The 17,446-nt window shown below is 30.6% G+C and overlaps 3 protein-coding genes across 3 annotated transcripts; 1 reads left to right on the top strand and 2 right to left on the bottom strand.

Moving 5' to 3' along the window:
- Positions 1-2,684: 2,684 nt before the first annotated feature.
- Positions 2,685-3,851, bottom strand: LOC111475178. Its single transcript, XM_023119831.1, has 4 exons — positions 3,679-3,851; positions 3,241-3,396; positions 3,037-3,174; positions 2,685-2,923 (listed from the first exon to the last, which is right to left on the bottom strand). Exons 2-4 carry the CDS (start codon positions 3,373-3,375, stop codon positions 2,720-2,722), a joined length of 477 nt encoding a protein of 158 aa, XP_022975599.1. The 5' UTR covers positions 3,376-3,396; positions 3,679-3,851; the 3' UTR covers positions 2,685-2,719.
- Positions 3,852-5,007: 1,156 nt separating this feature from the next.
- Positions 5,008-13,039, bottom strand: LOC111474761. The gene is made up of 7 exons (XM_023119688.1): positions 12,951-13,039; positions 8,956-9,399; positions 7,676-7,954; positions 7,109-7,345; positions 6,648-6,865; positions 6,243-6,470; positions 5,008-5,518 (listed from the first exon to the last, which is right to left on the bottom strand). The coding sequence occupies exons 3-7, from the start codon at positions 7,925-7,927 to the stop codon at positions 5,383-5,385; spliced, it is 1,071 nt and encodes a 356-aa protein (XP_022975456.1). The 5' UTR covers positions 7,928-7,954; positions 8,956-9,399; positions 12,951-13,039; the 3' UTR covers positions 5,008-5,382.
- On the top strand, positions 12,842-14,068 carry LOC111475320. Its single transcript, XM_023119865.1, has 4 exons — positions 12,842-13,031; positions 13,315-13,470; positions 13,537-13,674; positions 13,793-14,068. Exons 2-4 carry the CDS (start codon positions 13,336-13,338, stop codon positions 13,994-13,996), a joined length of 477 nt encoding a protein of 158 aa, XP_022975633.1. The 5' UTR covers positions 12,842-13,031; positions 13,315-13,335; the 3' UTR covers positions 13,997-14,068.
- The last annotated feature ends 3,378 nt before the right edge of the window (positions 14,069-17,446 follow it).

Below are 17,446 nucleotides of genomic sequence, written 5' to 3'. Positions count from 1 at the left end.
TACCCATTTATTTTTATATTTACATTAGGATTTATAATTAATTTTTTTTTTCTTTTAGACTGTTGTTGGGCTATAGTAGCTGCTCGCGCTATTGAATCACTCTACAATATTGTTTACAAGGGTGAATACAAAAATATCCTCCAAGCTTCACCCCAACATCTTATAGATTGTCTTAATCTTAATCCAAAAAATATAGCTCCAAAACAATGTTATACCTCATCACCAAGAAAAGCTTTTGAGTGGATCATATCTAACCAAGGAATTGCTAAGAAAAAAGATTACAAATTTAATGCTCAGAGACGAAATTGCAAAAAAATCACCCCAGTAAGATTTCTTTTAAAACTCATTAATTTAATATTTTTTTCATTTATTTTTTCATATGGTGTAACTGATGATGTATTTTATTAATGGTAGCAATTGATCAAGATTAAAGAATATGAGAAGGTAAATATTGAAAACCTATCTTCAAAAATAGAGAATCAACCCATAACTGGTGGTATAAGAGTGACTGACGAGTTAAAATGTATGAGAAATGTAAGTAACCTAATTTTTTTTAATAAATAAAATATTATATATTTTAGTTAATTTAACATTCTTTTTTTGTTGTAGGAAATATATTATGGTACTGAACTGTTAAATGGAGACATCAACGCTCTTCTTTGGCATGCTATTCTGATCGTTGGTTATGGAAAAGATAACCACGGAAAAAAGGAGAAGCATGGGGAGATAGAGGTTATGGAAAAGTGAGTCAAGATGTCATTAATACTCGAATAGGCCCCGTGTATTTGTTAGATAAATTATGGTATCCAATAATAAAAAAAAAAAGTCTTTGGTTTAATTAGGAGAGACATAAAAAGAATGTTGTTACAAACAACAATGTAATAGGGAGGTTTTTTTTACAAACATTAATATCTTCTATGAAATTGATTACATTCGGTTTCTTTTTATAAGCAAAATGGTTAATATATATATATATATATATATATATATATATATATATATATATATATTTATTTATTTATTTATTTATTTATTTATTTATTTATTTATTATTATTTTTTTTTTGGGTTAAAAATATATAAAAATTGAACTCTCGTACAAAACTTTTGTTAGTTATTGATTCGATGAGATTAAACGAACACGAAGAGACGTAAAATTAACTATATTTCAACAACATACACATATCCAACCATCACAGGTGTGAAATAATATTGCTGCACATCAAATCAAATTATTTTAAATTATTATTTGTCATTTGATTGGATGTCCTCCTCTCTACAAATACATGTGGTGATAATAGTACATGTGATAATAGTTCTCTCTTTAAAGCAACAAATAGGTAAGGTAATAAGAATATATCGAGGTCAATTTCAAATTCTAATTCAATCATGTGTATGAGCATCACCCAACAAATTATTTTTAATACATTTATTCTAATTTATGAATGTTTTTTTACAAGAAATTCAGTAACACTAATAACTCCATTAAGTAGACTATGTAATCTCCATGTCTCACCCTTCCATTGGATGATAATTTGAATAACACACCGGAGAGTTATCGACCCTCGTAGAGAATGAAAAGATGGGGAATACTTTAGCGGGTAGCGTATCCTCTTTTTGGAGTGGTGGCTAATCGACTTTTTGGAGTGGGACAGAATTCCACCATTTCTGTATAATACTGCAATGCTTATTACCCAAATGGCTTATGAGGATTCACTCCTCTTCCACAATGTGTAGAACAGGAAAATTAAATTGTCTTAGTTCGTTTGTATATTATATCCATCATAAAATAAAAAATAAAAAAAAAGTATGTAACAGTACAAAGTGACCTCATAACGAAACAAAATATTATGATAAAAAGTAATGACTAGCTTATCTCTCGCTAATTAGAGGACTTTGGCCTGCAAAGTTAACTTCTATAATATCTTTTAGCGGGTAGCGTATCCTCTTTTTGGAGTGGTGGCTAATCGACTTTTTGGAGTGGGATTTAGAATAATTAAAGAACATTTTTCGAAAAAACTCAGATCAGTACAACAAAGTCAAACTTACACTCTTATGCAGCTTAATAATCCTACCAGTTGCAATTGTTGACAGAAATAAAAATAAAAATAAATGTCTAAGTTGCAACTGTGGTTGACAGAAATAAAAATAAATGTCTAAGCCCAAAAACAATGATCCATAAGGATATATGGTTACAAATCTTATATATCACACCTTCATAGATTTTTATAGTTTAAAGTTAAATTAAGAATTAATTTTTTTTTTAAAGATGTATATTATTATTTTTTTTAAAGATGTATATTAATTTTTTTTAAAGATATATATTAGTAGAGGCAAGAACCAAAAAAAAAAGATAATATTAATAAAAAAATATTAAATAATTAAAAATATGAGAAAAATAAAAAATATTGAATAATTAAGAATTTGGGAGGGAGAAAATAGAGGTCATAAAAGAATGAATCAATGACATAAAGCAGATATGCTTCTATATTAAAATATGCTTTCATATGAATAGTAAATTTATATGCTTTCATATGAATAGTAAATTTATTTTAGTATTAAAAGTGATATGTTGCACATATTTGTGCTGAAAAAACCATACAAATTTCAAACATAACACCAATAAAATAAAAAAAAAAAAATATGTAACAGTACAAAGTGACCTCATAACGAAACAAAATATTAGGTTAAAAAGCTTGTAATGACTAGCTTATCTCTTGCTAATTAGAGGGCTTTGGCCTGCAAAGTTCAACTTCTATAATATCTTTTATAGGAATAGCATAATAAACTTTAGCTTGGAAGGTTATCGAGGAAAATTCTGCCGAAGTTCCAATCGGCTTCACATTAAATGTGATGTAATACATTGAGCCACAGCACCCCGCATGATTAGCCTTCACAATGTCTACAACTTCAAAATTAGTTCCCTATCCATACAAAAGAAACATTTATAGAAGATGGATAGACATATTCTTTTTCACATGATAAAAGAACACGATAAAAAATACAAAATGGGCAGCCAGCAAGTTAGAACGATTACATTTTTGTTGTTGTAATGTTTGATAGCTTCATTTGCTGAGATTTGAACCTCTTTAAACAACCCCGGGAACCCATGCAATTTCATTGGAGTGATGAGACCAAATGCATAGACGGCACCAAAATATGGTACATCAAAACCCTGTATAGATCCTCCCATTTAAAAAAAGAGTTTGAACAGTGAAAAAATTAAGAGAAAATAATAAACCTGGGATTCATTGACAGCACAAAAATATTCCATCTCTTCTTTTTTAGTGATAGTATGGTAACCGTCTTGAAAAAATTCATCATCTGAATCTATCTCTTCTTTCTCTTCCTCCAAAATGTGGGATGAAGAAGCCATCAAATCCAGAAGTACCTTCGTCTGTTTTTTTTTTTTTAACTTAGTTTGTAAATAAAATTTAAAAGGATCCATAGCTAAAATCATTAAGGAACAATTAAGATTTACATGGTTAAAAATAAGGAAAATCAGCACACATCCAAGACAAAAATCAATCAAATAACACAGCAATAACAAAAATGAGCCGAAAACATGAGAGGGGCATGAGATAATCGCAGTCATACAAACTTAATAAAGAAAATAAACAGAGAGAGGGTTACCAAATTGCCAAATACAAACAGATAAAAAAAAGAATAGGAGACTTACGAAATTGACGAAGAGCAAACGCAGAGAAGAGAGGAAGGAAATGAGGAATGAAGATAGTAAGTTTTGAAGCCCTTCAAATAGGTTTGGGCGGGTGTTGCTGGGCTAAATAAACAGGCTTGGGAAGCTGGGTTAAAGAGGTAGGCCCATCAAAATGTTTTATCTATTTATTTAAATTAATAAATAATCAAATTTTATTTTACAACTCATTAATTTAATACATTTTTATTTAACAAATAAATTATTTTATTTTATTTCTAAAATAACTTATGATTTTATGCCCTCCTCTAAAACATCCATTTTTTTCTTCTATTTTTCAATATAGGAACTTTAAATATAAAATTTAGGGGATGTTCTCGAACTTTTAAACATTTTAATATAAGAGATTTTACTGTCTAAATAATTCATTTATTGAAATTATTTAAAATTAGAAAAAAACCAATTTAAAAATAATTCGTATAGAAACTTTCATTGTTTTCTCTTCACATAGAACTCTCATGATTATTTGCTACGTATTTTTCGATCCCAATAATGAACTTACTTGCTAAATATTTCTTAAAATATTCAAAACACTTGTACTCTTATTTTTCAGGTAAAAGTAAGGCTAACTATTGTACGGATGACGAGATGACGAAATTGTTGTGATGACCATGAGACCAATGCTAGGATAGATACGTTCACGTTATTCTTCTTTTGTAGCTCTTATGTTAGATCAAGAAAAACATTTTGCTTACCTTCTTTTATTTAATGAGCTAATGAGTTAAAATAAGCTAATGAGCTTAAATGTCTAACCAGTGTAAGTAAAATGTCTGCCAAGTGTACCGATCAAGAATTACTAATGAGTTAAAATTTCTAACAAGTGTAAGTAAAACAAATTGTTTTAATAAATAAAATAGTATAGTCAAATATTATTACTTTAGTTGCTTAAAATATTTTTTTTATAGGAGAGGGTTAAAATAGTATGGTTAAACATTATTATTAGAGGGTATAGGTGTTTTTGATACTTATTTTAATCCATTATTCTGCAACTCTCGATTTGGAGTTTGTGATATAGGTAGTACATAATGTATTCTTTAAACACACACAGTTGTAGAGTTGAAAACGTTGGACAATAAGTTGCTATGTTTTCTTTTCCAAGTCTTTTCTTCTCTTTATATATAATTCTTTCCTTCTTTGATCTAATATTTGGACTTTCTACACTAGATTCAGTGTTCTCGCATGCTCGTGGCCGTGGAGGATGCCATTGTCGAGCGAAATGCAGGGGAGGAAACTAGGACTACTCCCATTCTTAGGCGGAGCATAGTAGGCAATCTAAAAAAGGGGGAAAGAACATTCGAAAACAACTCCTCCCTGGTAGATGGCAAGGGAAAGTACAGTTTGATTGATAGCAATTGAACTACATTATAAGTCAGGGCAATCAGTTCGACGATTACTTACACCCTCTTATAGTACATTTCTATGCACCTTGCATCTGTATACAGTAAGAGTAGACGTGCAAGGGGAGGAGAAGCCAAGTCACTTGCTCCAACTCTATATATACAGACTACAAATTAACTATATGACATCTATATATGAAGGAAGATGTCTGGAGCTTGGGGCCAAAGGCAAATAATACACCTCTAGACAAGCATACCCACATCATTCTCCCAAGTTAGTTGAATTCCTCGTTGATTGATGCCTTCAATCAGATCAACCTCTACGTCTTCTTCACCCTCTAAACTGATCTCTTTGGTTAGGAGGCCTTTCCACTTTATCAAGTATTCCAGCAACTCTTATTTTGTGGGTAATCTGGGCTACCACTTCTTCAACTGCTCTATCTTCCTTCATAACATTGATAGGAGATCTGCACATCCATCTTCTAAGTCAGGATGGTAAGGCTTCATATTACAAATATAGTTTTATATTGGCTAAAATCATTTAGTTCTATATCGTTTCTAGTCTTACGCGAACCCCGTACGGTTTACTTTTATTTAACCTATTTCAGCAATGGTGCTTCTAATTCTCAATGCGAGTACTTAAAGTTCTCGACGTTAGTACTTCTAAGGTCTAATGGCAACCCCCTGCTCATACTTAAGATCTTGAAAAAAAAAAAAAAAAGAAGAAGAAGAAGAAGAAGAAGAAGAAACTCCCACCTCCTGAAATTTGATCCCAGTGCTGTCAATACAAAAATCATCTACTGAATACACAGTTTCAAAGCCAGCAAACAGCAATTAAACTACTTTAGAAATCATCACAACATTCTTTGTTCTCTTTTTCGTTTCAAATCAGCCAGACTTACACAAACCCATTTCCTTTACATGAACCCTTTTCTCCCGCATGCTAAAGACCGGTTGGGGATGGAAGGATGAAAGGAACAGGGAAAACAATTTGTAGGATAAATATATTTTAAGCCTAGGGAACTTTATAAAGCAAGCCGGAAAACCTTTATAGAACAACTTAATTCAATGGAAGAACTGTTCAGAATCCTCTGGGTTAATTGTTAATTGTGCAGGAACTAATCTATATCTAATCCAAGTGAGTTCACCAGTATGGCAATCTAGATGGTAGGTAAACCAAACTACTTGTACCTTTCGTGGGAAAGACTCTCGACCTCAAAATTGCCAGGGAGGGAGGTTGAATACTTTCCATCATCTTCTGCCCTTTGAAGGTTGTTCAGCGTCCTTTTTGCATAAACAGTGAAAATAACCGTAGTGATGATCGCAATGATGAAGGAGATAACATTATACACAATCTCAACAGTCGTCAGGTGATGCTTTCCATATTGAACGTCTGCTAGTGTCCTCATTAGCCGACCACTGCACAAAAATAGAGCCGAGATATTTAGCATACGTAAATGAATGCATAGAAGTCAAGGGAAATATTCTCAATATACAAAACAAGGTTGAATTCATTTGCCATAATGCACACAAGCATATTAACTTTCCTCCCATTCCTGGGTAAGTTAAAACTATATAAGGGACTAAGAAGGAAACCTGTAAATGTAAATGAAAGCCTCTGGTATCATTCCTGCAATTGACCCACACAAATAGGGCCAAAACCTCATGCTTGTTACCACAATTGCATAATTGAAAATAGTGTACGGAAATGGTGAAACCCTAAAGAGTGCGACAACTCGGAATTGACGAAACCAACTCCCTTCCCCAGCAAGCCTAAGCATTTCTGCTTTTTGCGGCCACCTCATCAACCATTGCTGAGAATCATGAATAAACAAAGATCAGGGAACCAAATGAAAGACAATATAGTATGGGATGGGATTACAAATTCTATTCTATTCTGTTTCTCAGATTATTGAAGTTACTAATTGTTTACATATGTGTTAATTATTGGTTAACTAGTTAACCACAGTTTGTAATTCTGTTTTGCTGGCTTTAGAAATACCAAAAGCCTTGTTTCAATAAGAATATACTGGGAAATATATCAAGGTCTTACTTACATGAATGCGCTCCCGGAAAAATAATCCAATTAAATATGGCAGGACCATCCCAATTGTTGTTCCAACCATTATTATAATGAACCCAAATCCATAGCCAAAAATCATCCCAGCCAACCACATTGAAGGGCCAGAAGGAATAAAAAATACTGGAAATAATGCCAGAGAAGCCACCAGCGTTAGTGCAAGCATGGGTCGACCAAAGGCAGTAGCTTCCCACTTCATAATTGGAAGGATGACCTGAAATAAGCCAGGGGGATTAAGATTATCTCTACAAACTTAGATTGTGTAAGATGTTTTTTAATCTTGTACACAGCTAATGCAATCATCTACTAATTACTTTCTTTTTCCAGCACAAATGCCCGTATTACAAGCTGAGATCAAGAAGTTGCGGATATGATTAACCCATCTTTAAACTTATCACTCCACCAAACTTAGTTGCATAAGCTGGTCAAGTATATCATGCATTAAAACTTGTAAAAATAAATAACAACCTTGGATTAAATTTTCTGCAGTTCAGCTCAAAGGTAGGTAAAGAGAAGAAATGGCCATGTAGTTAACAGGAATTACCTTCTCAAAAAGAAATGGCACTCCCCACTTGAAGAAAGCAAGAAGAAATACTATAATAATAATGCACCATAGGGAGACTTTGATCCACCACTTGAAGGATGATTCGCTTTTCGATTTATTATGAAGCTGTAGAATCTCTGATTCCAAAGGACTTGGTTCACTAGCTATGACTAGCCTTACATATTCATTATTCTCACTTGCTTCAAGCCTCCTATTTTCATCTTTACCCAGCTCTTCTGTTGGTTTGAGCATGGTGATGTGCAGCCTGTAAGCTACTATCTGAAAAGGCAACATAACCAGAAACTTATAAAACCATAATTCAACAAGATACGTTAACTAGAATTGACATGTTAAGTGCTAACCATCACCAACAATCTTTTATATGATATTGCATCCTACTCTCTAATCAGCCGAACAAACAGCAGCCATGACTATCATAAAAGCGCTTTAACTAATGATTCTGATGTAGGACAAGATGATAGAAAATTAGTATAGTTTAATTATTATTAGTTTAGCCGAATTTTTAGTTTAATAGAACTTAATTTGTATCTTAGATTTGTATCGTTTTTGGTTTATAATGCTATACATAGCTACTTGTGAGGATTCTTGTGAAGATTATAAGGAAGCCTTTTGGAATATCATTTTCAAATAGAACACTGTGTACTTCGTGAGTTTTCTCCCTCTTGGGATGAATTTTCCTTCTTTAGTCAGTTCAAACCCACAGGACCAGACTGATAAAAAAAACTATTCACAATAATATGGTAAACGAACATGATAGTGGTCACAAAAATAAAATATACTGAACAGGAAGAATCAAGTTCCCAAGCATGCATGTTACTAAATAGATCAGCGTCCTTCCATACTGGAGCAAGGAATCGAACGCACGCAGCACACAGAAGAAGAGGTGCAAGAGAGCAAGGTGCTTTGACCATTTACCGCCCTAAACCTAAAAAAACAGCATGACTAGCGAGACCGGTGGAAAACAAACATAGTCATAGAACTACACAAGAAATGATCGACTACCATCGAAGAAATTCTCAACAGCAGAGTAATTACGATTCTCGAGACGAGCAAAGGCGCAACAGGATTGTAAAACGAACGGAAAATCCAAAATTAAGACTAGAGCATCATCAATCACACAACAAAACAACAGAAGAAGAAAAGGGCAAAAGGGAATCGCAAAGAGAAGACGGAAAACTAGGGTTCCCAGATATGATCGAGGCAAACACAACAGAAATCTCGAAAAACAAAGAAATTCAAATATGTTGAGTAACACCTACCAGTCTGAGTCGTGTTAGAAGAGCGGAAGCAGGAGTGAAGAGACGAAAGAGACGATCAGGCAGCAGGGTCTGTCGGACCTCGAAAAATGGCCCCGACCCACCGGCACCGGCAGGAGAAAAGCAGGAGAAAGGACACGAGGTTGAGCTGCTAACCCAATTACTTTGCTTACAAGAATGTCTTTCTTTAAAAAAAGAAAGGAAAGAAAAGGAGTTCAAAGTTCAAAATTCAAAGTAAAGACCAGGTTTGTTTATATCCAAAATTGGACGGAGGGCTAAGAACATCAATGGATTCTTCTTTCTGTCGCGGTGGAACAGCTCTCAGTGCTCAGTGCTCAATGCTCAATGCTCAATACTCAATGCTGTGCGTAGTTCCCATACATAAAAAAACAATGATTTTTCAACCTCAACGTTCCTTTTCTCCAGATTTTAGTGGCTTCTCTTTTTCTTTTTATTTTCTTTCCGTAAGCATGAAAATTATTTATTATTATTATTTTTATTATTTTGTAGGTCACAAAAATTAAAATTAGTGGTTTCCCAGCTACTTGGACTGTTCTGAAAATTTAATTTCCGTTTTTATAAGAAAAATGAATTTTAATTTAATATCGATGGGGAGAATTAAACTATTTATTGATTATTATATTATCCACGCCCTACCTAATTAAAAATTAAATCTTAAAAGTATCAAATAAGTCTCAAAATTTTTAATTATGTTTTAATATATCTTTTAACATATACAATGTTTTACCAAAAATAATAAATTTATCAGATAGGAGAATTATTAGACATTTATTAAAATTTATTTTAATGTAAGGACAGACTAAATTTATTATTTAACCTAAAATTTAATAAAATTGTTAAGATTTATTTTATTATAGTCTCTTTTGTAAATTTGTTTTTTTTTTTTAATGAATATTGGATTTTTGCAACCCGTGATTTATAGTGGAAGGTCCCACCTAGCTATATTTAAATTGGATTTTTATTATTTTTATTTAAATTACTTATGGAAGCTGTCTTCATTTCAAAATTATAATATTGATCTCTTGATTAAAAATAATTCTTTAAAATATTTGGTAGAAATTATAATATAAAATTAAATAAAATAATTTTGTGTGGTAGTATTTAGTTGGTGAGAAAAGTGCGGTCGTCATGAAGATAATAAAATCCAAATTATTTATGGTTGGTGGTAAACTCAAAATTGTGGATACCAAAACCACCTGCTTTATTGTGGCCTTTATAATTTTTATTTCAATTTTTCCTTTCTTTTTTGTTTTTTTTTTTACAACCACACTCGAAACTTCTGTATCTAAACCATTATCATTTTATTATAAATTTGAAGTTGCACTCTTTTACGTTATAGGACAAGTTGTGTTTATGTATGTAATTATTGCATGTTCGATCATTCACGAGTTGTTTGCTTTTACGGTTAAGTCAAAAGTCAATTTTACATTATAATTATATTTTATTGGTTGGTTGATATAAATTCTTCCTTGTTCTTTCTTACCGGTTATGTTAGTTATTTGTATAGTTAGGTAAATAAAATATAGAAAAACATGTGGATTTTTGGGTAAAGAGGTAACGGGTTATTCTCAATAACACGAGGGACGTGTTTGAGGTTAGGGCTTTAAAAGATGTTTGACAAGACTTGTTTTGTACAATAGTTGTTTCTTATTTATCTAAAAACCTGCACTTGATTTTCTTTACTAGTCAATACAACATAACTCGAATTTTATTACTGTGAGATTTCATATCAGTTGGAGAGGGGAACAAAACATTTATTATAAGAATGTGGAAACCTCTTCGTAACAGGCAAAAACTATGAATGTGACAACGATATATAAGGGTCAAAACGCACAATATCTACTCACGATGGTCTTGAACTATTACAATTACCGTCAATATAAAATCTCAATCTCATTCTTCTTTAGTTTCGTCTTTCGTCTTTCCTTTCTTACAGGAGAGTAAGTTCAAGCAAGAAGGAAAAGGGTGTCGGTTGAGGAATCGGGAATAGGAAAAGGAGCTGCAATTCTCCACGAAGTTGCCTCTTTTAGGCCAGTAAGCCTAATCTATCTGTCTGTCTTACATAAAAATTGTCGTTAACAATAAAAACAACTATAATAAAACTCTTAAAATGATGGACCAAACTTTGAATAAAGCAAAAACTTATAGACTAAGAACCTAACTTTAAGCAAAGATGTGAAAATAAACCGAACTTATAAATCCACATCTTCTTTTAGTTACATGTTAAATGAGATTTTATGAAGAAAATTGTTTCTTTTTTTCTTTTTAATTTGAACTCATTTTAGGTACATTTGTTTTCATTTAAAGCTTTGATCAACTTATATTTTAATTGATATCATTGCCTTATTACCTTTTGCAAACAAAAAAATTAAACAATCCTATAAGGCAAACAAGTAATTATTGAGCTTCAGTCACATCTCAAGTTGGTGGGTTCAAAAGTTGATATTTTTACCATCAATTTTTATCAAGATTATTTTATATATATAAATATTTTTTTTTCATGGATTAAAAAATATATGTTGTTTTAAAATTTGTAATATTAAATGTACACGATAAATCGAGTGGAAAGTCTAAGTGTCATTATTTCAAAAGTGAAATGTACAGTTATGTTAAACTATTCTATAAATGTCTACTTCAATAATTTAGGAATATTTATGAAATATCATAACATTGCAACTTTTTTTAATTAAAAAATATATATTTTTAAAACAAACTAGGACTACAAATTGATTATGACGTATGTGGTTGCAAATTCTCATATGCATGTCTAACACGACTTAAGAGGTGTCGAACTACAAATTGAAACAATTTACAAAAACAAGAATCCATGTACTAGTTTTGTGCGCTATGTCCAACACATATTAACACTTAGGTTCATCGCTATTATGGACAATGAATTAAAAATGTTATTATACCATCTTTAAAGTAACCTTATTTATTTAATTATTTTGATTTGACTTTGAACCCTTCAAACACATATATATAGTTCGGCCAATTTTCAATTAAAAACAGCTCAACCCAAAGCTTCAACATCACACATCACTACACCCAAAATGTATTAATAAAATAATAAATTGCTCTCAATCATCAACCATGGACATAAAATAATATAAGATGATTAAATAAAATGTGAAACATTCATAAATGAAAATTTGAATTCCCACTAAAAAAAAATCATTACACAACAATTATCTGACTAATCTTAATATTATAATTAAATCAATCATATTAGCCTAATTGGAGTTAGATTAAGCAGTCAGTCTCGGTAGACAAATTTATTAAGTTTTTTTTTTTTTTTTTTTTAATGATAAAAGGGTATAGTAGAACCAAAAAAAAAAAATTATTGGTCTTAATTAGAGGGAAATAACGTAACAAACTTTAGCTTGGAAGGTTGTCTGTGTAAATGTTGAGGTTCCAATAGGCTTCACATTAAATGTGATGTAATACATTGAGCAACAGCTCCTCGAATGATTGTATTCACAATGTTACAACTTCAAAATTAGTTCTCTATCCATACAAGATAAAATAAACATTTAGAGGAGATGAATGGACAAATTCTTTTTCACATGAAAAAAGAACACAAAATGGACATAACTAGAAAGTTAGAACGATTACATTTTCGTTGTTGTAATGTTTGATAGCTTCCTTGGCTGAGATTCAAACTTCTCTAAGCATCCACGAAAACTCGAGCAATTTTTTGTTGTACAACATCCCTTAAATTTTATATTTAAAGTTCCTATATTGAAAAATAGAAGAAAAAAATGGATGTTTTAGAGGAGTGCATAAAATCATAAGTTATTTTAGAAATAAAATAAAATAATTTATTTCTTAAATAAAAATGTGTTAAATTAATGAGTTGTAAAATAAAATTTGATTATTTATTAATTTAAATAAATAGATAAAACATTTTGATGGGCCTACCTCTTTAACCCAGCTTCCCAAGCCTGTTTATTTAGCCCAGCAACACCCGCCCAAACCTATTTGAAGGGCTTCAAAACTTACTATCTTCATTCCTCATTTCCTTCCTCTCTTCTCTGCGTTTGCTCTTCGTCAATTTCGTAAGTCTCCTATTCTTTTTTTTTATCTGTTTGTATTTGGCAATTTGGTAACCCTCTCTCTGTTTATTTTCTTTATTAAGTTTGTATGACTGCGATTATCTCATGCCCCTCTCATGTTTTCGGCTCATTTTTGTTATTGCTGTGTTATTTGATTGATTTTTCTCTTGGATGTGTGCTGATTTTCCTTATTTTTAACCATGTAAATCTTAATTGTTCCTTAATGATTTTAGCTATGGATCCTTTTAAATTTTATTTACAAACTAAGTTAAACAAAAAAAAACAGACGAAGGTACTTCTGGATTTGATGGCTTCTTCATCCCACATTTTGGAGGAAGAGAAAGAAGAGATAGATTCAGATGATGAATTTTTTCAAGACGGTTACCATACTATCACTAAAAAAGAAGAGATGGAATATTTTTGTGCTGTCAATGAATCCCAGGTTTATTATTTTCTCTTAATTTTTTCACTGTTCAAACTCTTTTTTTAAATGGGAGGATCTATGCAGGGTTTTGATGTACCATATTTTGGTGCCGTCTATGCATTTGGTCTCATCACTCCAATGAAATTGCATGGGTTCCCGGAGTTGTTTAAAGAGGTTCAAATCTCAGCAAATGAAGCTATCAAACATTACAACAGCGAAAATGTAATCGTTCTAACTTGCTGGCTGCCCATTTTGTATTTTTTATCGTGTTCTTTTATCATGTGAAAAAGAATATGTCCATCCATCTTCTATAAATGTTTCTTTTATCTTGTATGGATAGGGAACTAATTTTGAAGTTGTAGACATTGTGAAGGCTAATCACGAGGGGTGCTGTGGCTCAATGTATTACATCACATTTAATGTGAAGCCGATTGGAACTTCAGCAGAATTTCCCTCGATAACCTTCCAAGCTAAAGTTTATTATGCTATTCCTATCAAAGATATTATAGAAGTTGAACTTTGCAGGCCAAAGCCCTCTAATTAGCAAGAGATAAGCTAGTCATTACAAGCTTTTTAACATAATATTTTGTTTGGTTATGAGGTCACTTTGTACTGTTACAAACTTTTTTTTATTTTATTGGTGCTATGTTTGAAATTTGTATGGTTTTTTTTTTCAGCACAAATATGTGCAACATATCACTTTTAATACTAAAATAAAGCATATTTTAATATAGAAGCATATCTATGTCATTGATTCATTCTTTTATGACCTCTATTTTCTCCCTCCCAAATTCTTAATTATTCAATATTTTTTATTTTTCTTATATTTTTAATTATTTAATATTTTTTATTAATATTATCTTCTTTTTTTTGGTTCTTGCCTCTACTAATATATATCTTTCAAAAAAAATTAATATATATCTTTAAAAAAATTTAATATACATCTTTAAAAAAAAAAAAATAATATACATCTTTAAAAAAAAATTTAATTCTTAATTTAACTTTAAACTATAAAAATCTATGAAGGTGTGATATATAAGATTTGTAACCATATATCTTTATGATCCTTGCTTTTGGAATTAGACATTTATTTTTATTTCTGTCAACCACAGTTGCAACTTAGACATTTATTTTTATTTCTGTCAACAATTGCAACTGGTAGGATTATTAAGCTGCATAAGAGTGCAAGTTTGGCTTTGTTGTACTGATCTGAGTTTTTTCGAAAAATGTTCTTTAATTATTCTAACTTTCAAACGAAAATCTTTAGTCATTTAAGCTATTTTGTCAATAGATTAATTTATGATGGAACGACATTCAAATATACAAACGAACTAAGGCAATTTAATTTTCCTGTTCTACACATTGTGGAAGAAGGAGTGAATCCTCATGAGCCATTTGGGTAATAAGCATTGCAGTATTATACAATTCTACACATTGTGGAAGAAGGAGTGAATCCTCATAAGCCATTTGGGTAATAAGCATTGCAGTATTATACAGAAATGGTGGAATTCTGTCCCACTCCAAAAAGTCGATTAGCCACCACTCCAAAAAGAGGATACGCTACCCGCTAAAGTATTCCCCATCTTTTCATTCTCTACGGCGTCTACGAGGGTCGATAACTCTCCGGTGTGTGTTATTCAAATTATCATCCAATGGAAGGGTGAGACATGGAGATTACATAGTCTACTTAATGGAGTTATTAGTGAAAAAAACATTCATAAATTAGAATAAATGTATTAAAAATAATTTGTTGGTAGAATAAATGTATTAAAAATAATTTGTTGGGTGATGCTCATACACATGATTGAATTAGAATTTGAAATTGACCTCGTTATATTCTTATTACCTTACCTATTTGTTGCTTTAAAGAGAGAACTATTATCACCACATGTATTTGTAGAGAGGAGGACATCCAATCAAATGACAAATAATAATTTAAAATAATTTGATTTGATGTGCAGCAATATTATTTCACACGTGTGATGGTTTGGATCATGTGTATGATGTTGAAATATGGTTAATTTTACGTCTCTCCGTATTCGTTTAATCTCATCGAATCAATTTAATGATGTTTTTTATAACTAACAAAAGTTTGGTACGAAAGTTCAATTTTTATATATTTTTAACCCAAAAATATAATAATATGAATAAATAAATAAATATATATATATATATATATATATATATATATATATATATATATATAAACCATTTTGCCTATAAAAAAGAAACCGAATGTAATCAATTTCATAGAAAATAGTTGGTCAAAAAAACCTCCCTATTACATTGTTGTTTGTAACAACATTCTTTTTATAATTTCTCTCCTAATTAAGCAAAGACTTTTTTCTTTTTATTATTGGATACCATCATCCATCGAACAAATACACGGGACCTATTCGAGTATTGATGACATCTTGACTCACTTTTCCATAACCTCTATCTCCCCATGCTTCTCCCCACGAATTTTTAATGATCCAATTTTTTTCCGTGGTTATCTTTTCCATAACCAACGATTAGAATAGCATGCAAAAAAAGATCGTTTATGTCTTCATTTAACAGTTCAGTACCATAATATATTTTCTACAACAAAAAAAAATATATTTCCTACAAAAAAAAAAAAAGAGAATGTTACTTAAATTAACTAAAATATATAATATTTTATTTATTAAAAAAATTAAGTTACTTACATTTCTCATACACTTTAACTGGTCAGTAACTCTTATACCACTCGTTATGGGTTGATCCTCTATTTTTTAAGATAGGTTTTCAACCTTCTCATATTCTTTAATCTTGATCAATTGCTACAATTAATAAAATACATCATCAGTTATACCATATAAAAAAATAAATGAAAAAAAATATTAAATTAATGAGTTTTAAAAGAAATCTTACTGTGGTGATTTTTTTGCAATTTCCTCTCTAAGCATTAAATTTGTAATCTTTTTCCTTAGCAATTCCTTGGTTAGATATGATCCACTCAAAACTTTTCTTGGTAATGAGATATAACATTCTTTTGGAATCTATAAGATGTTGGGGTGAAGCTTGGAGGATATTTTTGTATTCACCCTTGTAAACAATATTGTAGAGTGATTCAATAGCCCCAGCAGCTACTATAGCCCAACAACAGTCTAAAAAGAAAAAAAAAATTAATTATTAAAATGTAAAATAAATCCTAATGTAAATATAAAAATAAATGGGTAATAAAAGAATAAAATACAAAATAAATCTTAATATAAATATGAAAATATATACGTAATAAAAGAATAACTAATACTTTGATTTCGAACTGGAGTGAGAACGTTATGGTAACGACAATCAAAATATTCTTCCTGCCATTTTAAATATAGATAGAGTAAAATTGTAATTAAATGTACCCATTTTCATAAATTCATTAATTTGATAATGAGTATATTTTAACCTGTAACTCATCCATAATAGATTCTGCAGAATTTAAAAAAAATGGTTAGACTACAATTATTTAAAAAATAATATATTAACAATTAATCTCAACAATAATATAGTTTAGCCGATTGTTCTAATGATATGATCAAATAAAAAAATAATGAAAGTTCATGTCTCATAATGGAAAAGAAAAAATCTATCTTATTTTGTTCTACCTTCATCTAACTGCCAAAAATATATAAATGAGTCATATATATGGACTAAAATATTTACAAATATGATTTTGGATCAAACTTCAGTCTCTAACGAAATAAATAATAACAGAATTTAAGTTCTATTCCCATTTAATGTCCATTTTTATTTTTAGAATTTGATTTTTAGGCTCAACTATAATAACAAGAAAAGAAAATAAAAAATTAAAAGGAAAGAAAAACAGAGCTCATGCAAGAACAAGGAGCAAGAAAAGAGAAGAGAAGAAAAATGAAAAGAAAAAACAGAGAAAATGAATGACGTACCTTGAGCTTATGCAAGAACAAGAAGAGACCTGTGGCAAAGAGAGAAAAAAAAAGAATGAGTGACGAGATGAAACGAA

Source organism: Cucurbita maxima, unplaced genomic scaffold, assembly GCF_002738345.1.
Source record: "Cucurbita maxima cultivar Rimu unplaced genomic scaffold, Cmax_1.0 Cma_Scf00001, whole genome shotgun sequence".
NCBI classification, from domain to species: Eukaryota; Viridiplantae; Streptophyta; class Magnoliopsida; order Cucurbitales; family Cucurbitaceae; genus Cucurbita; species Cucurbita maxima.
Note: the sequence above shows the minus strand (reverse complement) of the source record. Positions and strands in the feature narration are given on the sequence as shown.

Bases quoted from the DNA above. Each gene is read 5' to 3' on its own strand.
- LOC111475320 (XM_023119865.1), top strand. From the start codon at position 13,336: ATGGCTTCTTCATCCCACATTTTGGAGGAAGAGAAAGAAGAGATAGAT. The intron at 13,471-13,536 runs GTTTATTATTTT...GGATCTATGCAG, and splicing joins GTGCTGTCAATGAATCCCAG to GGTTTTGATGTACCATATTT. The intron at 13,675-13,792 runs GTAATCGTTCTA...TTGTATGGATAG, and splicing joins AACATTACAACAGCGAAAAT to GGAACTAATTTTGAAGTTGT.
- LOC111474761 (XM_023119688.1), bottom strand. From the start codon at position 7,927: ATGCTCAAACCAACAGAAGAGCTGGGTAAAGATGAAAATAGGAGGCTT. The intron at 6,866-7,108 runs GTAAGTAAGACC...CATGATTCTCAG, and splicing joins TTTTCCGGGAGCGCATTCAT to CAATGGTTGATGAGGTGGCC. The intron at 6,471-6,647 runs GTTTCCTTCTTA...ATTTTTGTGCAG, and splicing joins GCTTTCATTTACATTTACAG to TGGTCGGCTAATGAGGACAC.
- LOC111475178 (XM_023119831.1), bottom strand. From the start codon at position 3,375: ATGGCTTCTTCATCCCACATTTTGGAGGAAGAGAAAGAAGAGATAGAT. The intron at 3,175-3,240 runs GTTTATTATTTT...GGATCTATACAG, and splicing joins GTGCTGTCAATGAATCCCAG to GGTTTTGATGTACCATATTT. The intron at 2,924-3,036 runs GTAATCGTTCTA...TTGTATGGATAG, and splicing joins AACATTACAACAACAAAAAT to GGAACTAATTTTGAAGTTGT.